Raw genomic sequence first — 26,098 nt, 5'->3', positions numbered from 1 at the left:
TGAAAGCAGGACACAGCATCTGCCTCTTAATGGAATTTAAAAGCAGATTGGGAAAATGGATGACTCGCCTGTGAGATGAAAAATGTGGTTCATAACTGTCCACGTTTGCCTACTTAGATACTGAGCGGATGCAAAAAAGGTTTTGCAACTGGAACCCGGATAATTGCCTGTGAAGAACAATTAAATGAAGCACCAGCAAGCCAGAACTAGGGACTGGCATAACAAAAAAAAATTAGTTTCTGGTTTGAGTTTGCTAACTTATTTTTGGCCTTCCCATCAGCTAACAAGGTTCCTACATTAAGTACTAAAAATAAAGCAAAGAAAATTGGAAAGCATATTTTAAGTAGCAGCGTGCTCCCCAGAAATCCCTCCTGCTCTCCAGAGAGCACAAGCTGCTGCTTTCGCTCCTTTGTTTGCCAGACAGATCTAGCAGGAAGATGACTGGGAGAAATGGAAATGAGATTTTAATTTCTGCTGAGGAGACAAGGCACATGACATGTTGAAGCAGCTCTGGTATGCAGTTTCTGCTGAAATAGTTTTTTAAAGGGTGACAGCTATGTTCCGAATCAGTACCCAGCTCATCAGCCATCACACTGAGGGACTAATTATTACAAGTCTACAGGTTGTAGCTCTTGCAGGCAAGACAAGAAAAATAAGCATACAGTTAAATCAGTTTGCAAACTGGGCTGGTGCGGGTAATAAGTTTGGAGTAAACAAGCATGAAGGTATGGTTTTGCTCCAGAGACTGCAATGCCAGTCCAACATCTCACGTCTCACTAGGCAGGCCTGGGAAACCCAGCTACTCAGTCGTGGGCAGGGTTTAGGAGTTGGTACCTCCTAGCTGAGAAATTACTGAATCAGAGTTGCACATCAGCAAAGAGAAAAATAGTTTAAATATTTATGTTGAATTGCAAAAGAAGAAAGGCCCTGCTGGGAGGTCAAATAAAACCTTGTAAGCAAATGGTACATAAAGGGAAACCCATAAAGTGAATCTCCTGAGAGAAGACATGTACTAAAAGTCATTTAGAAATTACACTTGGATCTCAAAAGACCTTGACGTGAAGCAAGTTTCTCCTTTTATACCGAGTCATACTATAAAAGTTGCCATGGATTCCACAGTACCTCTTCCTCTTGCATCGTTGCAGTCCCTCCAATGTACATTAAAATGGTGAATGCTGCCAGGTTTGTGACCAATAAATCACTTCATCTCTGCAAACGGCCCATGCAGTACCAGTTGCAAAGGCAAGTCGAAGAGCTAAACGAAGCAGCAAAGCTGCTGCTTCACAGAGGTACTCCCTCACAGAAGTACTGTCTGTTTGCCTTAACATCAAGAGAATTTTTGACCAAATCCTCCCTCAGAAGGGTAGCTTATTCAGAATGCAGAGATACCAGTGAAAAACTTTCAACCTACCTAAATTGTCTGCTGAAATATGATGCAGCTGATAAAATTCCCAATGAGTGTACAAGAACACTGACATGTTATATACACGCGTATATACACGATACACTACAACATACATGCAGTTTGAGATGTTTTAATCACATGAAACCAAGAGTAATTATTTGCAGGCTACAACTGGACTGATTTCCTCATGGGGAGAAAGATTTTCATGTCTCCTCTTAGGTTTTAAGCATTTGTAAATTATCAAAAGTCACACAAGAAGTTTCCCCAGCTGAACCTGTTATTGCACAGGAAAAATGTGTATGAATAACAACTGTCAATTGCACACTCTGCAAGGCAAGGTTCACATCAGCAGAAAACAAAAAAAGAAGGAATTTTTGGAGGAAGAATTAATAAGACACTCTTGTTCTCCTTACTCTCTCATTTTTAAACTTGGTTTGCCTTAAACTATGTTTACACTGAGATTATTCTAGGCCTTACAAGAAAATAATGCATTAAAAAAATAGAAGTTCTTGCATGCCTTTCTTTATTTTTAGTTCTTGCATGCCTTTCTTAGCTTGACCTTAGCTTTTACATATAAAAGTGCACAGGAGAATAAATTTCTACAGTATTTTTAAAAATCTGCTTTTGATGCCAGAATTTAAGAATGCATAATCCACGTCACAGTCCTTACAGAAATTAATTTTTGGTTGTCTTACAACAGTCACTCTGGAGAAAGTGATCAGAACCAGGCTAAACCAAACACAAATATGCTGAACCCTGTTGGTTTTGCATGCAGAGTTAGACACGTCTGTCTGCAAAAAGAAGGGCCAATGTGCTAGTAAGGCAAATGCAGCCCTAAAGCAACAAGAAATTGCTTTTCATGTCTGTGATTTTTATACAACATGGGCTGCATGCAAAGTTTACTTAATTTTATAATCATAACTCAAGACTTCCAAGTTATTAAAGGAATAATCTTAATTTTTCAACTTATCTTCTAGTTGCATCTCAAATAATAAAAAAAAACAGGTGGCCTGTCTACGAAGGAACAGTGTGCCAGGATGCCCTCAAGTGATGAATGTGCAGTTACTGCAGAAATCTCCTAGGGAAGTGGCACAAAACTACAGGCTTCACCAAAAGAGATAAAAAGTGCAGTGAGTCATTTGTGATTCCTAATCACAGTTACGGATCTTTTCCTCCCCTCCCTTTAAAATAGTGTAACCACAGGGCACAGCCATTGTATGTGGCTGTTATCAGATACCCATCTACCCATCTCAGTACCTCCTTTAAGGTATATTGCTGAGTTTGCAGAACTTTTACGTTCCCACTCTATTGTAATGAGACTGAAAAGTTAAGAAACCATTATGGAAAAGCTCCAGCTTCAGGTGAACTAAGGAAGGTGGGCAAGACTTCCTGCCACTGTGGACACCAAGTATGAATCTGCAGGGCAGAAACACAAAGAAAGCATAATGTTTGTACCGTTTCTTACTATAAATGCATTTAAACTGTTGCTCAGAAAAAGGATACTCTAGTGTCACTGATCTGTGAAGTTAAGGTCAAGGATACAGTACTCTACAGCTGGGGGAAGGGTCAGTAAAACATCTTTAAGCAGAACCAAAACTGCTAGAAAAAGCCTTGTTTGTACTATACCTAAAGTCAGCAGAGCACACCAGAGAAATTACAAAGCAAGTGCATACATCATCCAGTCACTGCCTCTTCTCGCCACACCAGATGGTGTAGTATTTTGTTCAGTTTATTTGCAGCCTGCCTCAGATGTCCTTAAAGGGTGTAAAAATTCGGTAACTGGAGAGAAAAATTCTATATAGAAAACCTAATGTTTATAAAGTGTGTTTCAAGCAGACAGGTCTTTGGAGAAACACAACAATGCGAGACTCTTCAAGAGAGCAGAAAAAGAAACTGGGAGGCAACTGGTGAATTCCTTCCTTTTCAGGAAGGGTAGGAGAACTCCACTCTTGAAAAACTCATTTTCTAGAAAAAAAAAAAAAGCCATGTGACAAGTGGCTGTTTGTGCCGTATCTGCTTTAACTTAACTTGGCTGAAACGAGCCAGTTACAAGCTTGAAAAGTATTATCCTTAGGCAAACTTTCAGGCTAAAACCTGTGGGTTGAGAGAGAGGACTAAGACAACTCACCAACTCCTGCAGAGTTTCCAGACAGCTTGAAACAAACGTTTACAGTTTTAAAAAAAAGGAAGAGATTCAGTAATTCTCATAAAAATAACATTAGAAACTTAATTAGAAATAAGCTTCAGGGTTTTGACTGGTGATGTCACAATCTATGTATCTGCATCACAAATTTACTGATGCCGTATCCTTTACGCAGACGACCAGGTATGGTATTTAACTCTCCGCCAGTCTCACTTAACTCTTCTGCTCCTTGTGAACACATTTTACCTTATATTCATAGCTGAGAGAAATAAAGATCCGTCACAGCTATGTGTATGTAAGATAAATAAATAAATAAATAAAATCAACAGGCACTAAAGGAACGTCAATCAATCCAAGGAGAGATCTTCTCTGTAAACGCATACGCTTATACACCTCCCACCCAGGATAAATTTATACATCCTCACATGCAGGTCCCTGAAAGATGCAGGTCTACATCAGTTTGGCATGCTGGTGAACATTTGTTGTGAGATTTTTTTTTTTGTGGTTTTGGTAGTGGTCGTGGTGTGTTTTTTAGGGTGGATTTTGTTTGGTTTTGTTTAAATCAACAGAATAAAGTTTTAATACTGGGTAAGAGAGGGCTGTGAAGTATCAGCCAAATGTCTCCTTTCCCAAATGGAGTAAAACCCCTGTCCAAAACACAAGTCTAGTCCTTCTCTGCTTTCTGAGAGAAGGGGGAAACATTTCCACAGCTCGCGCATCTTGCCCCGGCCTGCGCCATCCCCTGCATCTCCTGGATGTCAGAGTCTTGCTACAGTTTTTTTCCAGTATTGTTCCCTACCTCCTCAAGAGTGAATCCCACAGGCTGACCTCAGGACACCTCCCCTTCTTTATTAAGCTACCTGACAAGCCAACTACAATTACTGACAATTCTTGAAAAGCAACCGAAGTATTATTTTACAACAAGCACTGCTGGATGAAGAAAAGTAATTTTAAAATAACTTGCATGCCTGTATCCGGAATTGTCTATAGTATCAGTGAACAAATTATTGCTGAGAGGTCTTTTCCAACTTTAATGATTCTGATTCTATCTTGTGAAAGAACACTGATGCCACTGCTGTTCTTTTTAGCCACGGAAATACAAATCATGCCTTTGTTAAGACATGCATTTTGATCTCATTCCATGTAACATTAACACATTAACAACAGACCAATATGAAATAATGATACTTTTAAAAAATTAATCTGTATCTATAATCTCTTTTCTTTTAAGGAATGTCACGTTCTGAGACCTGTTTACATTCATTAAGTCACTATTGGCATAAACAGGCAACTACGATCCAAACAAAAGCTGAAAGGTCAAGTGTTGAATTTCCACAGAAAAAAATAGCTTTGTCCTTCTCCTGTACAACTCAGATAATGCATTCTTCATGAAATGGAAGTTGTCATTACTGTAGGTACTTTACCATTCAAAGTTAAGACTAAAAAGGAATAACTGACCTGGTCCAGAGAAATATGCTAACTTCAAATCCAAGAGAAGTGTATGTTTTAAACATTATCCAGACTGACAATGAAAATATTTAACAGGCAGCCATGATTCAGTGAACTCCTTCAGCATGCAAGTGAGCCTATTCAGATCAACTGACTATTACTATACTACAGCAGGCCACTAAACCATAGCCTGTGTTTTACAGTAAGGACAGTTATTTGCAGTGCCAGACTGTTGGTAACAGCATGTTGACCATACATCCTGAAATGGGCTTTTTCTTCCTCCTTTTTTTTTTTTTCCCAAACATCAGAAAAGTAAAAACATACAATACATGTGGCAACACATCTAAAGTCTTTAATGTGAAAAATGCTGGTTAATACAGAGGTCGTCCAACTTACCTGTGGCGTGGCAGAAGAGGCGAAAGGGTCCCCGGACACTAACATGCTGTGCCTGGTCACTTAGGAAAGGTGGCAACAACATGACCTTTACAGGGTCTGTTCTAGACCAAACATCAGGCTGGGTACTGGTGGGTGGAGGAGGTGAATCACTTCCCACACAGGACAAAAAGGAGGTACCAGTAGGAGGGAAAGGTATAGGAGTTGAGGCTGTGTGACAGAAGAGGACAGAACAGGAAAAAAAAAAAAAAAAGAAAGAAAGAAAAAGAAGGTTCTAAGGAAAAAAGTTGTAAGAAATACACCACGCTGAAGAAATAATGCAAAAAGACAAATGAACTTCATAAGGGTAGTAACAGAAAGTGTCCCTAGGCCCCTCAAGAAGAGCACCTTTCCTCCTTCACCCATGTTTCTTTTCCCATCCTTCCCGATTCCCCCCTCATCCCTTGCCCCTTCCCCCCACCCCGCCTTGTAACCCATTCAACTAAAGAGAAGAAGAGAATCTGCTTTCAAATTACAGAAATTTTCACTTTTCCCCCTTAAATAAAACAACAAGCTACATTATTACTTGCAATACAGAAAGTGGTGTCATTGTGTTAAGTTTCATAAAAGTCAAGATATAATACAATTTATTTTAATATTTATTCTGTTATATGTACATAATTAAAAATAGAAAAATAAAACCAAACTGAATCTTATAAAATATAAACTGTTTACACTAAGATGGTCTAAATTATGTTTGCATGAAAATTCGACATAGAAAAGCAGCCCAGGCATACTGCTATTTACTGTTAAAACGTATTCTACTTCTAGCAATATTTATAGAAAAGATGCAGTGAGAGGAACAATTCTTCAGGACTGTACCACACAAAATGCTTTTATACAGACAAACAGTGCTGCTGTGAACCAGGCTGAGAACAAATGCACAATTTTCACGTTTGCAGGCATGATTCACATAAACAGTTCAAATGACTGATTGTTTGAGCAGCTCCAGTTTCAGTCTCCAGTTGCACAAGAGATTGGAAGGTGTCATCCAGAAAGGGTGACGCTGCAAAGATTTGTCACAGAAAAAAAAAAAAAAAGCTGAGTTATTTCTGAATCTAAAAAAGAAATAAATAAAGAAAAAAAATCAGCAATGTTTTCTCATCAGGCTGTATCCTAACAGTCCATTCCGGTGAGTCACTAGCTGGATTATTGTAGTTAGTTCTTCTCAATTCCTGTTTCACTTCCACAGTGCAAAAAAGCCTCTCTGTGTGTCACTGCTGACAGTTGCTTGCCTGTACTATTTCATTAAACAAAAAAACAGACCAGAACTAAAAAAACAACAACAAAAAAACCAAGAACCCCATAACTCCTTTTTTTTATAGAAAACAGAATGCAACTATTGTCCAGCTTGCTGGTTAAGGGGGAAGGGGTGGGAGAGAGAAAGAGAAAAAGCATTCCTAAATCTATCATTTCTTCCCTCCCACCCATTTACTCCATGGTTTGTACCGATACTGTTGTACCTAAACTTCTAGAAAGCAGCAAAGAAGAAAGCCTTTAAACGAGGTTATCCCTGAGAGTCTTACACAAATCAAGCCAATGTTATCCCCATTATACCTTAAAATCTAAGATACTTAAAATGCAGTTAAAAAATTTAACTTTTAACCAACTTAAGAGACCTAGTGTGCCAAAACTCAAAGCACAAAACTAATGACTAGAAGCAAAGAAAAAAAAAAAATGTCCCAATCTGGACAAAAGTCTATAATTTACCAATCTGATAAACTAAACTTAATTTCCAATTTGGAATTAAAATTAAACTAGGTCTTTTTTAATGGCGGCTAAAAATATGTGTAGACTGAAGTACTTCTTAAAGCCCACTGAATTAGAAAGTTACTTTTATCCTAGGGAAGGGCCAAAGAACAGGGCTGAAGAACAAGCAAGTAACTGTTCACTAGAGCAAAACGCTCGGTGGGGGAAAAATTTGGAACAAACAGTGATCTGAAACTGGCCACTTAGAGGGAAGGAAAAAAAAAAAAAAAAGACAGTACAACACAAGTTGCTACGGTCTGCAGACAAGAACACCGCTTCTCTAATCTGGCGAGATCTGAACGCAAACTGGCTTGCTGTGCAGCTTGAAGAACGCAAACCCTGCTATGGCTCAGCTGCCGCACCCACGCCCTCCGCGCTCAAAACCCCTATCCGCAGGACCGCAGCCGATCTCCACCGCTGAAACAGACCATCCGGCCCATCAGTCCCCCTCAACGTCGGAGTCGGCGTACTTGAGCTCGCACTTGACGTCAAAGGGCTTGTCCTTGGCCTCTCGGGAGGCTTGCGAATCCCCTGGCTGCAGCTGGCCGTTCCCACAGTCGGGCTCAGTCTCGTATCCGGTGTCATGCGCCGGCTTCGGCTGCTCCCCGCTCTGGTGGCTGACGCTGCCTTGCTCCACCAGCGTCTCCTTCACGCTTTGCTCACAATCAGAAAAATCCGACTTCGTTTTCTTCTTACCGAGCAGCATGACAGAGCGGAATTTCAAGCACTGCCCTGGCAAGTACCCTTTGTAACAGTTGTAAGACAGCAGGCACAAAAAGAGAATAAAAAAGAAGAGGAAGAGGAACATCAACAGGAAGTTATCATTGGACTTGAGGAACATCGTCTTTTCTGGGACCGTGTCCGGAATTGAGTTGAAGAGCTCCGTGCTGGAGGCTGCGCTCGTTAGGACAGGGCCAATGGGCTTTGTTACCATCCTTGCTGTCGTGACTGGTACCACATGAGTGGTTGAGGTGTGAGCAGTAGACCCCTCGGTTGATACAGCTGACACTTTTGGCGCATCGCTATTACCTTCTGTTGACGCAACTGCCGCAGTGGGGCCCACCGTAGCGTGCTGGATCTTTTTCAGTTCCAAAACATGCTTAGCCAGCACTTGAGAGAATTTCTTATTCTTCACTTTTTCTTCCGACAAGCACTGGTAAACACCACTGTCTCCTTCTGACAAATTGAAGATGAGCAGTGCCTTCTCCAGCAGACGGTACTTGGGACTCTCCACTCTCAGCACATCATCTTTGAACTTCCAGACTACCTGTGCCAGATTGGACTTTTGAGAACACTTGAGTTCTGCTGTGCTCCCATGCTTGAATGTATGCTGTAGGGAATTCTCTCTTACTTTATCTGGAACATCAAAATAAACGTGCAAAGTATCAGCAATGATTCCCGTTTGCTCTAATCTGTACAGTTTCACGACACTCTGCTATAGTCCTAATGGAAACGCAAAGATTACAGCATTCAGATTACCTCATCACAAAACCAAGATGATGGCATGCAAGAATCTCAGTGAGATACCACACTACAGCTGTGTGCTAGACGTCAAGACAAAGACACAGGACACCTCAAACTCTAAGACAGCCTCCGCTTCTAGATGAAGAAGAGACCTTGTTGGTCTGCAGAGTGCGCATTGGAGACGAATCATTGTTTTGAGACAAGATGCTGAACTTGGTGTCGCTTTATATGCAATTAGTGCCTTCTAAGTACACCAGCAACTACAAAACATCCAAGAAGAAACTGAACAAAATGCTGTTACTCAGCTTGAACTCTTCTAAAAATGTGTCAGCACTTACAGAACACCCACAATGCAATACCAGAAATAAAAAAAACCACTAGCAAGCAAAGCTCTCACGGTGGTCTGTGCTTTGCTTGGATTAGAAATAAAAACGGGAGTAAATCAGAATCTTAAGAGCACTGTTTACTGCAGTACAGATCTCCTGTAACATTACTCTTCTTTAAGACCGCCTTGATCTGGTGGCAGCAGCACGCACTATAAAGAAAGGACCTGTGGTTACTTGCCTTAAAGCATTACGGAGAGTACTTTAGCTGCTCTGTATCATGTCCTGAGTCCCCCTCCCCTCTCACCATAAAACCAGCTTTTTTCAGGATCATTTCATCTGATCCAGCAGCAATAACCATGCACTTATCAAGGCTCACGGTAGAATGTCAAGTGCTGTATCACAGAGACAGAGGCCTCTGCAGCAGAGGTACTTATGATAAATACTGGTTTCATTCACAAGTGGCTGTTGAGGTGCCCCCATTCATTTCAGGGGTTTGTGCACTGCACACTGAAATGTACACAAACACAGACATTTTAAGACAACATGCAGGCTGTACAGATGCTCACATATTCAAAAGCAGAATCTCATACCTATTAAAATATAGATGAATGTCCAGATAACCACAAAAAAAACCCACCTGAACTGAACACAACCCTTTTACTACTCCACTTAGACACGTGAAAGAGCTCTTCAGAGACTAACTCACCAGAACAAGAAGACGCATCTCCTCCTATGTTCTGAATCCAATTCCTGTAAAAGGAAGTCCAAGTATTACAACTTTAAATCTTGTTTCTTACAGCCTGCCCATCCTCTTGTACCACATAAGATTCATCTAATCTAAATACCACAGGCAGACATAGGTGGGCAGGAAAAAGTCTGTATTTGAAAACACACAGTTAAAAAAAACCCAGTTATCAATAAGGGGCAAGACTGATGCAACGTTGGTTGTAATTGCAAGGTAAAAATTGAAGGCTACCGTTACCTTTCCATTTCATTTTCTTTAAAAATGTCAATGCAGGAAGCTTCGAGGGGTTTCCAAGCACAGTAAGGATCTCTTGCTAAAACACAGTCAACACAAGTGGTGTACTTGTCACAGAATGCCACCGGAGACTGAACCACACCAGAATTTGAACCAGCATAGAGATATCTTCTGCCCTAAAAAGACAAAAAAGCACACCAAAACCCCCACAGTCAATCATTTTCTCAAAGCTGAATAATCCCAATTCAAGAAAATTTTAAAGTTACTAGAACTTAAGAGTTGCATATATACGGCCATATTCATGAAAACCGGAGCATGAGGGGAATAAGCATTTTCATTAGCTTTTACTGCTAGAACGGAAGGGAAACTTACAGCATCACCGAATATTTTTGGGTAAGTGCAAAAAGACAAAATAACAAAACCCCTGAAGTAGATACTTTATGAGAATGGAAAACAACCGCGTCTAACCATAGTTTTATCACACAGTCTGTCCACAAGTACAAATGCACCAACAAACCTCCTGTGAGGCAAGGGCAGCCCGTGCTGATGGCACGGGTGCAGCAGGCACACTGCTGCATGTAGGGACCTGCCCCCCCTAATCCAAAGCAGTCCTACTGCCTTCAGCTCTTCTGCCAGACAGGTCTCTACAGCCATACCGGCATCAGCCCGACAACAGTCAAATGCAGCTGCCAACCTGCTACTCAAGCAGGAACGGCTGGAGAGTAGGCAAATGAAAGAGCACTGGCGTGACACGGAGGGAAAGCGGGATATAAACGAACGGCTGTTTGTTGCTGGGGATCCCAAGCAAGTCTCACTCTAAGTATGGCAGGAGACCACACTCATCCCCAACACCCTTCTCGCAAAGAGCTGCCTGATTTTACTCATCTGTTTCAAAGCTCAGAGACACAGACGGCTAACAGGTACACTGTGAATTTACACGTTGTTATGCAAAGTCTCAGGAAAGGGGCCTGTGCTGCAACCGAAAACCACCAGTGACCGACCCTCTAGTCCCTTGAGAAGCTGTGTATACAAAGCCGAACAAGCACACCTCACCTTGGCAGTGGGCTGGCTTCATCCTGAGCAGAATACCAAGGGGATTTATCAAAGCACCCTGACCTAGCTGTCATGGCAAATGAGATGAATCCAAGCACAGGGTCGCTTTTCCTGTCCTGCACCTGTACAGACCTCAGTACGTACAAATGTACTCAGGGGTCATATCTGCAGGGAGACTGCTAGAATATGGCAAGATGAACACAGACAAAAAGCAATGGGCAGACACCCAAGAAACATCTGGAGAATCTTTCTCTGAAGTAGCAGAGAAAATATTCTTCTAAACCCTTTAGTTCATGGTGCAGACTTTCAGTCTCGACATTAGAAATGGCCTCAAGAAAACAATTAACAGGGCAACTTAGGGTTCAATTTCAGTTTCGAGGATCACCGTTACTCTTTCACTAAGGATGTAAGGAGGTTTTGCCAAACAAACTTGGAAGAAGTAAGTCTCTTTAATACAATGATCATGAGGAAGTCTGTCTTAAAATTAAGCTAATGAATGATGCATTCTGACTGCCAGTAGGCTCCAGAGGAAGCTACAAGACCAAGCACAGATCAGTCTGGATCCATCTCATATATGACATGTGCAGACAGCCTTCAAAGAAACTCTTAAACCTGGAAGATGAAAAACAAAACTGGATCAAAAAAGAATAATCTGCTGCATTGCTGGAAAATGGACTTGGAAGGGAAATCAAAATTCAGGGACATAGAGTCAAATGCAATCTTTCAGTCTGTAATTTAACTTAGGTTAGCACTGGACTATGCTGCAGCACCCACAGAATGAAGTCTGCAGTGCTGGAGACATACGAATTTCTGGGAAAAACTTCCCATTCTGCTGGAAAGCTGCTCCACTGCACCCAGCACTGCTCATCTCTCCAGCGCCCTGCCAGCTGACATCAAAGTCAACAGCGCAACACTGCACGTGGGTTGTAATGTCTTGGCATGGTTCCCAGCTGGTACATCCACAAGTTCAGAGAACATGCAGAGAGGCTGGGCAGACCATTTGGAAAAATTCAGACACATCTTTCAGTCAAGTAGGAATTTTAAGCGTCTACTGTAGGTTCATCTGATTTTGTTCAACATCCTCCAAACAAGATGAAGGCCTGTGGGAAGGGGGTGTAGATTACTGCCATAATGCGTTCAGAAGGAACTCTGACTCCAGAGGGGTCTGAAGCTCACTACCACTACCCTCTTGTGGCTAATCCAGCTCTAAGAAGAGCTTCAGTAGCAACTCACTGTAATTGCTACTGCGATGTCCAAGGAGGTAGAAACTTGCGTTTTTATGCTGGGGAGCAGAAACAATCCCTGCTTGAGTGGTACCATGACTATGTAGCTTTCATGACTCTGGCACTTCAGTTCCTCATCGCTGAAGAGGACTACTGATTCCACGGGAAGGTACTGGGCAGCGCTGCTTCAGTTTCAAGTTCTAGTTCTGTGTGTCAGCTTGCAGAAGATACAAGCTGTTACTCTCTCTACAGTGCCATGCAGAAAGCAGTGGTTTGTTTCAATCCTAAGATTTGAGAGAAGCTTCTCTGAGAAGACAGCCCCTATGCCACGTTTCACACTGCCACCACTCACAATATTCTTGAGGAACCAAGAATATGACACCCAGATTCTGAGTGGATAAATTCAGTATCATCGCGACTTCTATGCCAGCCTTTATCAAGCGTGTGCTGAAACTGCTCGATCGTGTGTCTTCAGCATGAGGAAGGATGCCTATTGCCTCCCTTCCAATCCTCAGAAATGAGGGTATTGTAATTAAGCTGGTGTATGAATGATCCCTTGATTCATTCACAACTAGAAGAAAAGGTATTAGCATATTTATTAGAAGAGTTATCTATCATTATCTTCCATCACAGGGCAAATGCCTATCAAAGCAAGGCATTTGAAGCTTTCTTTGCAGATAAATCAGAAGAAATCAGCAAACTTTTTTTTAATATACATATGCACATAAAATATATATACACTCTCTCACATACACACATATAGTAAGTTGCCAATGTGATGCATCATACAAAAATAATAAAAGCATCTTTACTGAAATCTATTAGCATATAAGCTTTTAATCACTTTTAATCACTGATTTTCACTTGTCATCAAAACTATACTCCGTCCTCAAGAATTCTTTCTATTTTATGCACTAAAGGACAAATAAGCATGAAAGATGAGCTTTAAAGAACTGCGACATAAAGCTACCTTCCATCGAGTTGATCACTTTGGCTTGCAAAGTTTTATTAAACATCACACAAAAAGGAAAGCTGTTTCTAAGATACCTTGGCAGTATTCTTAGCTGCATTAATCGATTGCTAGATAGCTACTGAATGCCAGTGTTACTACCAGACACTTCAAAGAGAAACATTTTTTCTGTAAGAAGTCCCAGATTTCAACAGTTGAGAGGTCTCATGCTACAAGCCACTCTTTAGGGTAATAATCTGACAGACATTGACAGATCTGCAGGTCTGAGTAACTAGGGCCAGAAGTCTAACTTGTGTACAAAGTACACATAGTGATTACCCTCCCACTGTCACAAAACCATTACAAGATTAAACTGAGTGACTGATTAATGGTGGAGAATGGCTGCTGGGTTTGGAGCCTGTGGCAAGGCTTGTGTCACCCAGCTGGAGCTGCAGCTGGTGGCTCACCCAGGCAGACAGGACTTCACCAGAGGTCCTCACTCCCAGCCACACCAGCATGACTGCTCTCAGGATACACCCAGCATGCAGGAGCCTGTGAGACTTGGCTCAACAGAAACCAAACGAGTTACATAACTCTGAGTCTCTTTGCTAGACAAGACTGTTTTCTCTGCTTACATTCAGCTTATGTCTGTTTCCTCAGAAAGATACACCACTCCTCTGCTACACCCCTGAGGACTTTTCCTCAAGGATTTGCAATGGCCGCAAGGGGTCAGGATCTTCACATTACTCCTAACCTAAAAAATGGCACCTTAAAACATGTTAGAGCTTTCAGCTTCTGCACGGGGAATGTAAATGAAGGCCCTGCACACCTGTGCGACCCTCCACCACCTTCCTCATAACTACAGACCTTCAGAAGCATGCCACCTACCAAACACACTTGAAATGTAGCAGGCAGCACATGATACTGCTGCAGTGCGAAGAGCTACAGATGCATCTTTTGGCTCTGTGCACAGTGACTGTCTTTTTGCATCACAAGGTAACACTAAGAAGTTTTGTGGAAGAGCAAAAAGAGGTGAATCCCATGATGCTTACTTTTTTGGATGAAAGCAAGAGAGTTTGGACTGGTTCAAAGTTTGGAAAAAGCTGTGTTTCTTCAATAATATGCATCCCATTTTCATAGCTGATAGCCTTGTGCAGGGCTCCTCGATCTGAAACAGTAAAGCAATATATTTAAGTGAGATTCTGAAAACAAAAAGGCAAGGGAAAAAAATTTGAACGGTTGCTGTTAAACTATCTCTAATCTGCTTGCTGTTCAGCTGAAGACTTCACACAACACTCTGTCAATGGCAACCATTAAACCTGCCATCAAGAGAAGCTCTGATCAAGAAGTAACATTTTGGGACAAAGAATGACCACACAGGTATTAGCTTACATGTGTTCTTCCTGAACTCATTGCAGTTTTGTAGTTTGTTTCCTGCAATACTTTTTCAAAGCACAGTGAGTCGGTGGAGACTCTTGCATGACATCTTTGCTTTTAATGAAAGCCCAGCTGGGGTAAAAGCTCCATAAATACTGAAATCTCAATGAGTTTCTCTTGGAAGGAACTTCAGCTTAAAGAATCAGTGCATCTTTAAAAAAAAAGAAAAAGTGTTTTGAATAACTTACCTGTACTGATGAACATAACATCATATATCGTGCCATTGAGTGCTCTGACTCTGTCTACTACAATCTGGGTGTACTTCACATCTCGCTTTACTAGTCGAGGTCTATCTCCCACTGGAGTCACTGAGTCATCCATTAGAGGATGATCTTTAACAAACTGCAAAGTTTTGTCTGGTAAATTCAGAGAAGTCATGTAGTTTGATGCTCTGGCTTCATTGTTTATACACTAGCGGGGTGGGAGGGGAAACACACAAGCAAACAAAAAGAGACAAGCAAATTATATAATTTATTTGTACAAAACAGATCAATTAACAGCTGCTACATGCATTTTATTCTGTGCATTATTTTGGCCACTAAGTGCACCTTGACATTATACTCGTTCTACCACAGATGGTCCTCAGGTCTCACAGCACTTTGGCCTCTCTGATACACTAGCCCCTCAGCTTCAGACTATATTTTTGTTCGGGTCCAAAATACATTTTAGGAAAATATTCCTTCTGGACTCTGATGCTTCTTAACTAAGTTTAACTGCTACTTCATTAAACAGTAGCAACAAGACGACTGCAGGAACATGACAAAGTAAGAGAAGTGTGAAAAAGACACATTCTAGTTTGCAGAGCAATGCACTGCATCAGATAAATCTGCTGAGCCTACAGAGACAATCCAACGATTGCTATACTTCTGTTCATCTGAACTAAGTAGTATTTGATGTTGCCCATTGTATACCAACATCTATTTCAACACTAGGAAATTAGTAACAAAGTAACCAAAAACCCCCAAACCAGCAAATAACTCCATTACAAATTAAAAAGTCCACTTTGATTCACAGAAACAAAAGTTCAGGATACATCTCTCAAGTGTTTTTCTACAAAGTCATTACAACACAAATTATCCAGATCAGAGTAAACTAAAACTAACCTTTATTAGACTACCTAATAGTCAGTATTTCTTTTACTCCTGAGCATTAAAGAAAGACTTGTCACCAGATCCAAGATCACAGAAACTTACCGCACCAGGTCGAGGATTAGGAATTTCCCCATTGTATCGTACCCACTTTGTATGAGACTGTTCTACTGTAGCACTCTGCATGTATTTTCCTTTAGAGAAAACCTCTTCTACAGTAGACAGATTATATGCACACACTGCTGACAGCCCCACATTGTTCCTAAACGTTCAGGAAGCAATTAAAAAAAAAAAAAATCAGAGGAGTAATTATTACTTCTTGTGCTAAGCAACTAAGACTAAAAGTACTTATCCAGGAAAAGGCTATACCACACACTTACAGTTGCGGGGTGAAGACTCCATATATCACTGGTTCCTTCAAAGTTGGAGACTTGAGGATAAAAACATCATTGATAATATTGAAAATTAAATTCTTATCCGGGATGGTACAAATCAATCTGGCCTTGAGAAATGAAGTCCATTTTTTCTGCAAGGTCCTTAATCCTCCTTGGTCCCTCTGATGGTATTAAAAAAATAAAAAGGTATTTGTGAGGAAAACTAATAGCATTTTTGCATTTAAGAGCCACTGCTATACAGCAAGGAATTCCTAAGCCCTGTTATTTTCTAACATTTCATCTATAGCAACAAATGTTAACTCATTCACAAACATAGAGATAGGAAGAGATATGAGACTTATAAAAGAACCATACTTCAGCAACTCTTGAAAAACTGAGATGAGCAATGTACCTTTAGAAAAAAGACCTGCTTATTAGAACAAGTAAAATCAGTATGGAAGTATTATACTGTCCCTTACAAGAAATAAGCAACACTGCATTTTTTCTGTGACATCTAATCAAGATGTTGCAATATACACTTATTAAACTCACCTGACATTAATAATTTCACTAGAAGGAATGCAGTAATGGCTTAATTCTATAAGCAGTTACCACCTTTGTCAAGGATTTGCTGTATCAAGGCTTAAAGGAGTAAAGATACATTGACTGGAAATGCTTCAAAATACTTCTGCTACTTCTCTTCAAAAAGCAGGGCATATTTGAACATTATTAGTATTTCCTATTCATTAGCTAACACTGTTATGCAAAGTATTATAGGATATCTGCAAAATTTATAAAAATAATTAAGTATAAATGTTTACAGATTTGCAACCTGTTATTGACTCTTATTTCATCCAAACATGAGCAATAAAGCTCTCTCATTCCCTGACACTCCCCTTTCAAAGCATGCATAAGCTGTCAGTGGGCAGAGGGCCATAATAACAAACCTCATGTAAACCTGCCTTCAGCTGCCTGTTTAATGAAAATCTCAAGGGCACTAACTCGTTATTGATGTTTTGACTTCCATGTTTAAATACAAAACAGTAAGGCCAAAATAAAAACTTTTCAACCTCATCAAAATGAAACAGCTAGATAAATTTCCTGTTGGGGAAAAAAAAATCCTGAGGAAATGGATACATTCCACTGAAAAAGTTTTTGTTAAATCAACCTTTTCTACTGGAAACAAAAACTCTTTCATCAGCAAGTTTTTTAATGAACACTCCTGAGTACGTACTTGAACAAGCATTAACACACTGAGGTTTAAACACCGCAAGCGTGACAGAATCAGGCTTGCTGGTGACCATTTTCCTTGAGGTTCTGGGAGCTCTAACAGCTTCAGGGAAGTACCATCTGCTACACCACAGCCAAGTACTCTGCTGTGGACACAGCAGTTTTAATACAGTTATCCGAAAGTAACTTGACATACTATCTACTCAGCTCCAAATCAGTTCTTTAAACTTAAGAGTTGTTAAAACAAAAGAAAAAACAATAAAAAGCCAGAGAACACACTTTTCTGTTGCTGTGTTTTGTAGTGGTCAAGTTTTTTTCCCGCAGGCAAGAGTTAAACCCTCAGATGTACCGAAGTTTTATCACTGAGCAAAATCTGATCAAATATTTGTTTCCAAAGTAACAATTTGGCTTTCTGAGTTCTGAAGAACTGATCGGAATTGCTGATTCCCTAAGATTCACCAAGGTCAACCACTTCCATTTAATTGGCAATAAGTCTACAATAATAAATATTTCTTAACACATACATACACAAAATTCCAGCTGAATTAGTAAAAGTAAATTGAACTATGCCCCACCTTACACACTCTAGCTATTCTTGGAATCATCAGTTTTCCAACAAATTCATACTCCACAGAGACCTCGGTGAAAAAGAAGTATATCTTGTCATCTTCCCCATCTGTGCTGTTTTGATCTGCTCTTATCACATCAGCAAAAACAAAATTGGGCTCTACAAAGAGAAGAATTTTATATTACATATGAGATTACTAACTTGAAACCCTCAGAAGACCCTCTAGCAGTCTTCTTTCACCCAAAGCTCACACTGCTCTCCAGTCACTAACCTGCCTACACAGTTTGCTGTTCACAGTGTGAATAGCATTTCCAAAAACGTAGAAACAGAGAAAGAAGACAACAAAAAACAAACCCTTTCTGAAAGCACTAAAATACTCAAGACATCTCTATGGTCTGATATCTTGTTATTTCAACGTTCTTCAGTACACACTCAAGCACGCTTTTCTAATGGCCCTGGAAAGGTACCCTGTCTTTCCTGCCTCTACCCTGTTTCAGCTGTTTGAGCAAATCACCTTACAAAACTCAGTATCCTGTACTTTTTGGACATAAGGCATCCTTTGGATCTTGGATCTTTCTGGCAGCAAGCCACAAATATGAGTATTCATAAAACTTGGTGAATTTTGAAATTCATGAATCAAAATCATCAAGAATCATGATGAGCTCAACTTGGAAACCTGCTAGAGACAAAGACAATTCTTTTCCTTACTATATCACAAATTCACTGCATTAGTGAAAGGACAAAGAAGTAGATACAGAATAAATGTCAAGCTGAGGCCTGTATGTCTTGAAGCTGTGTTCCTTGTCAATGCTAATAAAAATCCTGAGACTTCCAAACAAAATCTCTCAGTGGCACACATGAAGGCACACACACATCAGCATATGCCAGCGTAACAAAATCCATTCTCTTTCAGGTATTAAGACAATCACCCCCTACCGCAGGTAAGACACTTAAACTCTTTGTCTCTTAAGAGTGACACTGAGGGAGGAAAAAGGCTGGCCGGTTCTCGTGTTCACTTACCATTAAGCCAAGGTATTGCATACTCTGTTCTCAGAGGGCTCTGATGAGAGTGCCGTGAAATGATAGGTTCGCTTCCCAAGAAATTGTAAGAAGTCCCGGAATAAAGCTCTTCATCTTTAACACAAAAATAAATACTTCAGACTTTCTTATGCACTGGATACCAAAAAAGGTACATAAATCCTTTGCGAGACTATGCAAGTTTAAACTTCCCACAGGAAGAGATAAACAAGGATTTCCTCCAAATTGCCCCTGACACGTCCTTCTACGCTTACATTTCTGCCGACTGTTCTCTCAAGGCTAACACTTCCACATGTGGGTTTATTGCTGCTTTACTACAACCAAACCAACTGGGAAAACGTCAGCACTGTTTTTGCAGCGCTTTAACACTTTAGCCTTAACCCTATGGTTTATGTAAACCCATGCAAATTTACTTAAGAAACGACACAGAAGTTTGGGAAGTAATTATTTTCCTCTCTTCCTATGCCACCAGTATTCAAACTTGACTTTTAAGATTTAGGAAAAAAATGCAGAGATTGTGTTCTTTTCTTTCTCATTTCCCATTTTGTGTTACTTTGAGCTTGTCTTTAATTAGTCTTGTGACACCAGGGTACAGCCATGAGCCTGAGCCATTTCACCAAATTAAGACTCAGTGGTGTCTAACCATGCAGTACTACACTCGCAATAAATATTGCACTCTCTTGTGTTGTCTTATGGAGACATCTTCACGACAGCTAAAGAATTCTACTTGTTAAATTTACTGAAATGACAGTAATTGATACTACAAAGACAGCCAAAGTACCTGGACTAAATATGTTACACATCTGTAAATACAGTTTAAAAATTAGTATTTTAAAAGTTGCTTCCAAATCAACCTAGAGTTTTAAAGTTCTCCTTTTAAGAAACATGCCAAGATTGACTACTAAGTATTTTATTGTATGTGCAGATAACACAGTAAAGATGTAAAATCTGCAATTTTGATACTTAGAGATTGGACAATGACAGTGGAAAAGACTGAAAATTTTCATACATAATAATGAGGTATGCGAAGTCTGAACTTACCAACCATAACAGATGTGTAGCTTTGAGCAGGATCAAATGGACATCTGCCCTTACCATCTTCATTTTTACCTCCAAGTTCAAATGAAATTAAATTCTGTAAAAAAAATAAGTTGAAAATCATAGAAGAACTGTTAGCACTTCTGCTTTCAGCCACTTGACTCATGCAAAGGTAACTGAAAAATTAACACTAAGTAATGGAATATATCGACTTCCAGCATCAAAGGCAGTTTTGGTAAGATTATAAAAGCCATACACGTTTCCAGAAAGTCTTATCAAGTCCAGCAAACAGAGGAAATATGATCCTATGACTTGTGAGGGCAGAATCAGAAAAGAACATAGGACAAAAAGTTAAATCCAGACAGATCAGAAGAAAGAGCATCAAAAAAAGCCAGGCAGAGAAGTTAATTGATATATCGAAAGAGCTAGCAATTACTGAATTAGTCTGCACGAAAATGCAGAGTTCTAGAAACCAAGAGGGCTTTCCAAAGTGGATTTAGCCATTTGCAAGATTATGTTCAATTTGTGAGACGGAGCATAATCCAACTAATTTTTAAGAAGCAAGAGAGTACTTTGGCTGTCACTTATAAATCCTTTAAAAACAGAAGGAATGAGGATCAAGAACATGATGAAGAACTGTTTCCACAGTATCGGGGAAGTGATCAGTTATACTGTGTAATGAAGACTTTGGAGGCTCAGGGCAATGACTTCTGGCAATGTTCCAGAGGTGATGGCAGGCAGACTTGCAAGCAAGGGAGACAAAAAAGAACAACTGCAGGACTTCTCAACTTCAGAATCACTAAGAGGCACAGTAAGGAGAATGATACAAGAGCCAGCAATGAGGAGTTCTGATTTTGTGCCAAGAATTCACTCTGAAGCATTTAGCACTATAAAGCTGTGACAGAGGCAGCAGTAGAGACAAGACAAGCAGAGACAGGAATCTGCGAAATTTCAGGGAGATTTGGTAATGGATGGAAATCATAGAGAATGCCATTTCAGATTTAGAAATTGCTCTTATGCTAATGCACCATACTCAAAGAATAATGAAAGGTAAGAAAAAGTCAATCCACAATTAAACAAGATGAAACAATACTTCAATAAGCACTCCGAAAAAGGAACAGTACTGTTTATTTCTATACTCCTATAATTACTGTGGACATGTAATATACATGCTCCAAATATTATGACTGGCACTGAGATTGCGACAGTCTCTGGGACTGTAGATTAACTCACTGTTTAAATGAGCTGCTTTTAAGTTACAGTCGTTGTTGGGTCAAAATGTATGTACGCTCTTACCAGGTAATCACACGTGGGCTGAAACGCATTAGTTCCACACACGTAGAGAAAAGTATCATTCAGCTGTTGCAAGACACGCACGTAATTTCGACACTCTGTCTGTAATAGAGGATGAGAAAAGGATCAGTCTGATAAACCACAGTTTCCACATTCCAACATAAATAAACAATTAAAAGTTGTGCTGTCAGCTCATCTGTGTCGCCGCACCACACCAGTAAGGCTGGGTGATACAACCACCACTGGGAGACCATCCCCTACAACCTCCAGGAGCTCCAGACCCGCAGCATCTGGTTTCCTACAGCCAGGAGGGCACAGCTGCCACTGTATACCTGTCGGGGTAGCATGACGAAGTACCATCCTGCAATTTGAGTTGCTCTATGAAAACACAAGGTCCAAAGACACATCCAATCCACGGCAAAAACTCGCTCAACATGGAGTAAGTTTTAGACTTTGTCATCCCTTGTGAGCCCAGAGGAAAAAGTGACAGTCAAGGTTGATTCTTAAGGGAGAAACCTCTAACACTATTAAATTCATTATAAAGTTTGTCACTTATATCTGTCCCTTTTTTTAAGTCCTTGCTATCAAATGCTTTTTCATTCAGGGAAGCTTCTTAAATCTTTTTGGCTCTGAAATGGAGTAAGCAGTTTGAGCAGAGCCTTGAATAGAAGATATCATAAAGTTTCTGAAAAATAACCAAGAAAAACAACATTAAACACCCACTTAAAGTGAGGGGGGAAAAAAACTGTCAACATACCTTAACTCTTACTGGTACACAATCAGATATCCCACCATACTATAGTTCCATAAACTACTTAAGCAGGTATTAAGCACAGTCCTTACTCTTCCTTCTTACGAGTCAGAGAAGGTATTTCTGTGACAGCATGGTGGGTTTAGTATAGCAGAAAACTTGTGGGGGAAAGAGCAAAAACAGCTTTCTGCCAGATAAGGTCCCTGAACAGATGCATAAATGTCTTTTGCTGGCACTAAACAGCACAGTGCTGTTGGGTAGGGGAGAGGACACATTTTAGTGTAAGAAATAGCAGAGGCAACTTAGTAACTTGACCTTTTTGAAACAATTGCGCTAAGCAAAGCATCACAGCTACAACATATATGTGACTAGTGAAAGGTTGTGAGTACAGTGCAGAAAAAGTATGGTTGGCAGTAAGCGTGACTTGCTAGGCTGAGGCAGTGAAAAAAACAAGGGAGAAAAGTTTGGAGCTCTGGTAAAATACTGATTTATGGGGTCTAACATCCCTCCTAACTAACACCAATTATCTCTGCAGAGGACTGGTGGAGATGCACATACCATCTGCTAAATGGTATGCACATGGAAGAAATTCAGATCAGATCTCTCATTCAATGTGGCTGTTATGTGAATATTATTGCTAGTAACTTCAGCTGAAGCTGAAGAACATAACACTCTGAGTGCACCCTGAAGAGGCAGACAAGGAGAAAAATGCCCTTAAATACCTGCCACATGTCACATTAGGACAACATATTGATGGCTGTCAGTCAAAGGCAATAAGCTTTATTTCGACTGACTTCAAAGTAAAGGCAATAAGCCAAGTGAGAGAGAATCCGATCCCACCTCGAGCAATTCCATGAACACAGGATGTCTATGGGATGTCTATCAGCCCTAGATACAGCACTTGGGGTTTTATAAGAGCTTGAGACAAAGAGGCTGCAGGTTTGGGGGTGCCAATGCCAAATCCCTGCAAGTATACAAGAGTAGGACTGCTTTTTGTACTTGCAGGGCTTGCAGACTTTTCTGCTTTCAAAATTGTGCTAAAATCCTGACCAACCACCAGTCTTGCCCAGCAAACCCTCACCTTGCTGTATCACTCAGTAAAGTGGCGCTACACGAGGGGAAAAGGCACACCCACATACATTCAACCACAAGTATATATGCTGCTAGTGAAGGATACGCTGGCAGAACTGTGCTGACCTAGTAAGTAAACCCGATGCTCGAAAGCAAAGCGACCAAAATCATCAGCTGTTTTGTTGAACCAGACACTGGGGAGCTAACTATTGAAATATCAAAACACAACAGTTGCTATCAGTGAAAGCGGTATTTGTTTATCATTTTAATGGACATTAAGCACACATCAGGGTGTGCTCAAACATTCAAATAATATTCACTGGCAAGAAATAATGAAATAAGAATTAAAAAAAAAGCCCACCAAAAAACTATCCTGCAGTTTCTAAAGCTCAAGATAATTAAAGAATTCGGGTGATTACCTGAAAACTTTAATTTCAAACAGTTTGAGCCTTTCTTCTTGTAATATCAGTCCTCTTGAAGTGAAATATGTAACATTTTTCTCAAAGTTTAATAAAAGTACCTACCTGTTCTGATTTGCCCTTCACTGCACATTTAGTCCTTTTATCTTCTGTGACCTTCCAGTGTAACTAAGTGAAAAAACAAGCAAGAAAACACATTCAAAGGAGTTTAATTCAATGCAAGGTCTGAAAATCCTGCAATAACACACAAAAAAAGGAAATCTCAAAACTACCTGCAGCAAGCACAAGCCATTCTGCAAGTAGCTTTAAAAAGGTTCAGAGTCATTCTTTCCTTGGGAGGTGACACTTCCAAGTGCATGTGCCTGAAGCTGGGCTAAACCACTAGCTATTCTTTTCTGGGTTCATCATGAGTTCCTCAAATCACTCCCCTCGAATTGGTAATGAAGTTTCCATTACCATATGCATTTAGGAAATGCAACTGTAACTGTTTTAAGTACTTCTCAATTTTGAGTACTTCTCAGTTTCATTCACATTTGAATGAAAAACACTTAGGCAGGGTGAGGAATCAAAGAAAACTTACTGGACTAATATACACTATATGGAGAAGTACAACTTTGACAGAGACATGCATCCATAAAACAAGTTTTATATGCTGGTGAAATTGTCCACAACTACCCACAAACATTTTGTTCAGATTTAAAAAAAAACAATTAAAAAGCCCCATATACAAGCATCTTCAAAAATATCCTGAGTGGGACTCTCTAAGTGTCAACCTGTGTGTTGCTGATGGGATGAGAAGAAACAGGAGCCTGGGGAGGACTGGAAGCAACACAACCTTAGGAGACTTCTGCACAGGCTAATCTACTCTGAGACGCTACCGTCAGCACAATCAGAGAACTTCTCTGAGCAAGCTGGATCAGACCCGTCTGCACCACTGCTTGCTGTGAAGACAGACACACCTAGAAACACAGAAGCTGAAACTGAAAGGACAGGGCCTTCATTTCATTCCAAGCACGTCTGCAGCCTGCCACTTCTCAGCAAGCTCCAACTTTGCTTCTGTTTCGAATTAAACACCTTCTGACTCACAGTAACAGGAGATAGACCACTCCTGATAATAAAAATTTATGTAAGAATCTCAATTACAAATTATATCCGAAGTCCCTCCAGTCCACCATCCTGTCCCCAAGAAGAAAAGAGTTAGGGACACATCTAATTGTTTCTTTGTGTCACAACTTGTGCTTTCTTCCTCTCATCTGATGGTACGTTTTACTCTGTAGTGTCTTCCACAAGTAACACAGACTAGACCACACTGAGTGGGACTTTGTATCAGGATATGAAATCAAAATTAAAGTATGATTTTTACAGGGAGGATAATGTGTTAAAATGCATACCTCGTGCTGCTTTTCAGCAATATTCACTGCATTTAATGCAAAGATCACTTCTCTGGCTCCTACATAAAGAACATCTTTGTCTTCACTTAACAGTAAGGTTGAATAGTTTGACACTTCTGACTCATGAAAATGTATTAGCTGGACCTCTGTTGAAAGGAAAGAAAAAAAAAAGCACCACATGAAGAAACACTATCACTTAAGGTCAAGTTTCTGGGTCATTTTTCTAAGGTATCTAACAGCTGTTGGCTACCTTGAAAACAACAAAGGTTAGTTTGGACAACCCACGTATTAAAGACAAGAGAAGCAGCTTGGTTCTTTTTCAGCAGAAATAGCACCTCCCATCATTGACATCAAAAGCACTGGTCCCTGCTTTCTCGTTCAATTTCAAATATCTAAATATTTCCTTTTATAATTAGCACTATAACTCACTTCTTCCTTTATTTTTTTTCTACCTGTTAACTCCTTTTTTTTCCAACCTTCCACTTTACACATCCACTTTCAGGTCCTTCCTCACTTTTTCCCCTTCCATGTACCCACCCACTGCGGAAAATCAAGTCAGTCATCACATCCATTGTAACCACTTCAAACAAATCTCACAAAAAGAAAATCTTGTATCTTAAAGGAAAACATTTCAGCATATTCCCATAGCAGAAAGAATATACAGAAGCTAAAAAGGAACCATTTACAGACCATCAGTAAGATGATTTTGAAGCGGAGACCAGAAATGAAATGCACATAATAGAAAACAAATAAAACAAAAGACACGGGAGGAAAGGCAGTGAAACGAGGAAGCATGCAGACTGGAACATAATGTCTTGGAGAAAGATGACACAAAATAACTAATATACAAGAATATTTTTTCTGCATGTACAGCCATCATGGAAGAGTGACTGAAAGCTTGTGAGACTATATTTTATGCAAGAGACTATTACAAGCTTAATTAAGCATGGCTTTTTAAGATACAGGCAGAAAACAATGTATTCTTGCTCCCAATTCTAAGGTTAAGAATTGCATGTTTTCAACTACAATACTGTAGAAACATTCATTTTAAAAACAGACTCTCAAGCACGTAATTTTAAAATACTTTACTTGGCAGGAAATTTTTACCCAAATGGATAGACTGGTTCATACAACTCCACATGTTCATTCCTCCAATGAACTAGATTTCCCCTCCTATTCAAATAAGCTTCCTGTAACTTAATGCAACAATCTTTAGCCGTCAGAAACA

General features: G+C 40.0%; 1 protein-coding gene across 1 annotated transcript in view; it reads right to left on the bottom strand.

Moving 5' to 3' along the window:
- Positions 1 to 7,617: 7,617 nt before the first annotated feature.
- SEMA4D (sema domain, immunoglobulin domain (Ig), transmembrane domain (TM) and short cytoplasmic domain, (semaphorin) 4D) overlaps positions 7,618 to 26,098 on the bottom strand; it is a 19,665-nt gene continuing 1,184 nt past the window's right edge. Inside the window, exons 2-14 of the mRNA XM_009870878.1 lie at positions 24,871 to 25,016; positions 23,585 to 23,647; positions 21,242 to 21,340; positions 19,949 to 20,042; positions 18,890 to 19,003; positions 17,877 to 18,028; positions 16,078 to 16,253; positions 15,803 to 15,959; positions 14,798 to 15,020; positions 14,225 to 14,340; positions 9,951 to 10,123; positions 9,675 to 9,718; positions 7,618 to 8,534 (exon numbers count right to left, since the gene is read on the bottom strand). Coding sequence (XP_009869180.1) covers positions 7,618 to 8,534; positions 9,675 to 9,718; positions 9,951 to 10,123; positions 14,225 to 14,340; positions 14,798 to 15,020; positions 15,803 to 15,959; positions 16,078 to 16,253; positions 17,877 to 18,028; positions 18,890 to 19,003; positions 19,949 to 20,042; positions 21,242 to 21,340; positions 23,585 to 23,647; positions 24,871 to 25,016 — 2,474 coding nt within the window. The remainder of the gene's footprint in view (positions 8,535 to 9,674; positions 9,719 to 9,950; positions 10,124 to 14,224; positions 14,341 to 14,797; positions 15,021 to 15,802; positions 15,960 to 16,077; positions 16,254 to 17,876; positions 18,029 to 18,889; positions 19,004 to 19,948; positions 20,043 to 21,241; positions 21,341 to 23,584; positions 23,648 to 24,870; positions 25,017 to 26,098) is intronic.

This window comes from Apaloderma vittatum, unplaced genomic scaffold (assembly GCF_000703405.1).
Source record: "Apaloderma vittatum isolate BGI_N311 unplaced genomic scaffold, ASM70340v1 scaffold10656, whole genome shotgun sequence".
Lineage (NCBI taxonomy): Eukaryota > Metazoa > Chordata > Aves > Trogoniformes > Trogonidae > Apaloderma > Apaloderma vittatum.
Note: the sequence above shows the minus strand (reverse complement) of the source record. Positions and strands in the feature narration are given on the sequence as shown.